At 31.9% G+C, this 4,365-nt stretch overlaps 1 protein-coding gene across 1 annotated transcript in view; it reads right to left on the bottom strand.

The window, feature by feature from the left end:
- LOC108560985 (CUGBP Elav-like family member 3) overlaps positions 1-3,439 on the bottom strand; it is a 4,451-nt gene extending 1,012 nt beyond the window's left edge. Inside the window, exons 1-3 of the mRNA XM_017918723.1 lie at positions 3,239-3,439; positions 2,910-2,984; positions 1,880-1,966 (exon numbers count right to left, since the gene is read on the bottom strand). Coding sequence (XP_017774212.1) covers positions 1,880-1,966; positions 2,910-2,984; positions 3,239-3,335 — 259 coding nt within the window. The 5' untranslated portion in view covers positions 3,336-3,439. The remainder of the gene's footprint in view (positions 1-1,879; positions 1,967-2,909; positions 2,985-3,238) is intronic.
- Positions 3,440-4,365: the final 926 nt, after the last annotated feature.

Below are 4,365 nucleotides of genomic sequence, written 5' to 3'. Positions count from 1 at the left end.
TCAAATTTCGAAAGTTTTTAATAAAAAGTACAGAAATTATTGAAGTGTTTGATCAAAATTTCATTTTGTTATTGAGAATTTATTTTAATTTACTAATTGGCAAAAACTTCGTACAAATAGGTACAATTTTGTATATTGAATACGCTTTTAAATAATTTGTTTAATTGTTAAGTGAAAACATGAAAACTATTTATTTATATATATTCTTTTTATACGCTTTTAAATAATTTGATGAAAATATTCTGTTAAAACGTATAGAAATTGTTGAATTTAATCATTCTTTTTATTTGTAATTATGTAAATAAGATTTTTCAATAATTAATGAAATTTTGATGAAATTCACAAACACTTCAATATTTTCCAAAAACGTTAAGAATTAATAAAAGATTAATAATATTTCTTTATGAAATTTCCAATTATAAATCGAAATTCTGATTAGATCAATAAATACATTTTCCTTCTTGTAATTTCAACAAAATTGCATATAAATAGAAAATTCTCTGTATTTCTTTAACAATTTTTAATTACTATTATTAAAATTTCATTAAATCACTTTAATTATCTTAAAAAGACTGAAGTTGATCAGAAAATTGGAAAAATACAATTATTTCTTCTTTTCGCAATTTCTCTTATATTATTCATAATTAACATTTCGCTGCGAAATGAACGACGTTGACGTTTACATTAATTAAGTTTATGTCACGAATGAGACCGAAACGCGCACGTTCATATTTTATATACACTTTCTTTTTTTTAATATATATATTTTTTTTGTCATAATAATTAATAACGCCGATTATTATTTTAAGTGCAGCCCGTAAATCGCGTTATATGGTTAATTAGGAAAAGTTTGCCATAATTAGCCATTAAAAAAAAGCCACCTTCGAACGGCGTTGCGGCGGTTTTACGGGCGTCGCGTAAAACTGTCGCAGCATAAAACTCTCCGTAAGCATTTGCCCAAAAAATAAGTTTAAAAAAATTAATAAAAATAAGTATAACTTATATTGTTTTAATTAAAAAACAAATCGTTAACTTATGGAGTTTTTTTTTGTTGTAAAACGTTACGTCAAGTTTTATTATATACACAATGAAACTCGTTTGTAACGTTGTTATAATTTACCAGACGAGTTTCAATGAGATTATATACACGATAAGTTTGCTTATTTCAAAAAATACAAACATTCAAGTGCAGTGTCACATCGAAATGCAATAATATATATACAAATATTAAAAATATAAACAAAAACATGTTTTTCTCAATTGAAAAATATCTAATTTTCATCATAAACAATTAAACTAAATAACAGATTAAACTAAATAATTAACAAAAAGTATTGTTTTGAGTTAAAACATGTACCAGTTTATAATTACTTTATACAGAAGACCACAACAATTCCTCCAAAAAGGTAAGATTTTTTTTAAAAAATGTATATCCAATAATTGTATTCATTATTGTTTTACATTGTTTACCTAATGGAGAGATTTGTAGTGGACTTAACACGTTTAAATTAGACTCAATATACAAATTTGAACTAGTGCATAAGTTATTCTTAAGATAGTTAACTTTCACATAGTTATGGTTAAGTTATTTTAGGTTACATTATATTTAAACTAATTTAATATTTCGATTCTTTCTTATAGTTTTTTTTTTTTAAATTTGTGTATTGATTCCAACTTATATAATATTACTTCTTAACAATAAACATCCAGGATGCAGCAAGTATGCACACATAGAAGAGAAGAAGTAAAAGAAACGTCAAATGTTAAAGAAGAAATGAAACATAAAGAGAGAATCAGATGTGATGGATGTGGGTTTTTTTTGTTGTGGGGAATTTGGGGGGTGGTTTGGTAGTTACGTAATCTGTATATGTTGCCTTACCTTCCCTCTGCGTGGGGGCCACAGCCGACATGGGAGGTTGGGGGGGAATTGCCTGTGGGAACTGTCCGTAAACCGCGGGGTAAGCTGCTGACAAATGTAAACAAATCACATCCGAACACTCTATCCATCGACGCAATCAAAATCAGGCATGCCCTAATCCACAAACTGCTTTTCATTGCTTCACTCATTCATCCATCCATGCATTCGTTTGCTTTGGCTTTTTCCCTACTTGTCCAATTGTCGATTACCACTCGAAGCAATCCAAACTAATCCACGCATTACAAACGTCAATCAACTTGCCTAATCGCACTGTCTTTTTTTTGTATGTTGTCTAATCAAATCGACTGCGACATTTCAGCTGACACTTTTGTTCCTTTGTTTGTTTGTTTGTTTTCTCGTTCACTCATCAAGAGTTCGCTGTAATAACTTTCGTCCGCATTGAAAAGTTTCAAAAATTTATATGTTTTCTCAAACTAATTAATGAATCTCAACATATATATTACGTTACGCTTTTATTAGGCTTCATTAAAACAAGATTGCTTTTCCAACAGTTCGGAATATTCGATATTTCAATTTAATTTAATAAGTATAATTAATAATAATTGTAAAAAGTTGATTAATTTTTATTTGCAGCAAAATTGATTGACGTTTTTTTTAAAGAATAGTTGAAGCAGTTTGTGGATTAGTTTCGTTCCTTCTCAATTTGGAGAATGTAAACGGGTAATAAACAACAAGAAGAAGTATAAAATAAGTAAGAAATAAAACAGAAATGGATAAAAGCGACATCGAAGCTCTAGTTTTCATAAATCCCAAAATTCGAGTGGTCGTCAAATTACATATGTACAGCAAGCTCAACAGATCATACCAACATCGATAAATAGAAAAGAAAACCGGGCAGCGAGCAACCCTTGACTGTTTTTGTTTTATTTATTTTTTTTTTAAATTTTGTTGCAGTCGCACGTAGAAAAAGCTTGTGCGTAGATTTATTTATATAGTAGTAGTAATAAGTTTTTTGTTGTTGTTCACTTACCGACTCCCGGATAGGGTTGCATCCCTGGGTACGGCTGATGCTGTAGCGCGGCCTCACCGTTGGGCAGGCCTTGTGCTGGAATGGACAGATGAAGGGCATCTATATTTCAGTGAGTTCGGTCCTCGTGAGTATCGCGCGAAGGCAAAATAGTTGTTGCGGCCATCTCCGTTGGCGGGTTGTTCGTTGGCAGGTTCTTCTCATCTTTTCGAATGCATGCGCGCATCTGCACCACTTGCAATCGTCCTCCTGCGCTCCAACGCAACGGCAACAACCCGCCAAGGATTTGTCCTCTACGTTTTTTTATTTTCTTTTCGATGCAGAATACTCACGTGCTGGATAGGTCTGTGGGATGCCATTGGTGTAGACGGCCTCGGTTCCTCCCGGTTGGCCGTTTGGGGTCTGCGCAGCCATGTTGAAGGTGGGCATCGTCGGCGAAGGGAGACTCGGGATGGCGCCGTTCACGGGTTGTCCGGTGCCCGCACCTAATCCGTCCACGACGACAGCAAGAAAGAACACACCAACATTATCTTCATATCAGTAAAAATTTGATCCACAACATCAAAAGAAAATTACAAAATCATCAAAAAGCATCGCAAACATCAATCAATTAATCCCAATAAATAAATCCGTTTCGCAAACAAGCGTGCACAGATTCAAACCGATCCGAGAGATGGAAACGTTTTATTTATTTTCTATCAGTTTTCGAATCGAATCCGATATTATTATTTACCCGAAACCCGAGATTATTTATTGAATTTCGGAATACGGCGAAATTCCAATTTCAGATTAACGCTGTACAAATTTTATTAAGAATTCAATTCAATCAATATTTCAATTATCCAAAAGTGTTTATTTTCATTGATCAATCATATATATATATAAATACAATTACTCGATGACGACGCACGACAATTTGATCAATTTATAAGAAACTGTTAGAATGGTAATAGGAGCTGCAACCAATCATACACTACAACAGACGCCGTTATGTAAAACCGCTTAGTAGACTTAATATAGTGCAAATGTATAAGCCGACAATGTCGCACGTTTATAACAGTTTAATACAGTTGTTACAAAAGATTATAGTTGTTCTTTCTTTGATCAAACTTCCAATCATAACAACAGAATATATGACCTTTGCAATAAGCTTAATAAGAGATTTGTAAAAAGTTTAGTTTTCGTCAAAATTTAATAATGAATTAGATTTTACTATTTTAATAAATTGATCAATGAAATTCATATACTTTTTTGATATTAAATTACTCAAAAGCTATTTACATTAATTGCAATATCTAAAATGAGAATTGATGATAAATCTACGGCCTTTCCAATCTGTTCATTTCAAGATTTGTAAATGTCGCGGTTTTCTACATTTCTTAACACATTGACGACGGCATGACCCACCGGTGGGTCATTAATTATAAATAATAGTTTTGTTGCTATGTACGCCACTGAT

Source organism: Nicrophorus vespilloides, unplaced genomic scaffold (assembly GCF_001412225.1).
Source record: "Nicrophorus vespilloides isolate i.1.1-1 unplaced genomic scaffold, Nicve_v1.0, whole genome shotgun sequence".
Taxonomy (NCBI): domain Eukaryota; kingdom Metazoa; phylum Arthropoda; class Insecta; order Coleoptera; family Silphidae; genus Nicrophorus; species Nicrophorus vespilloides.
Note: the sequence above shows the minus strand (reverse complement) of the source record. Positions and strands in the feature narration are given on the sequence as shown.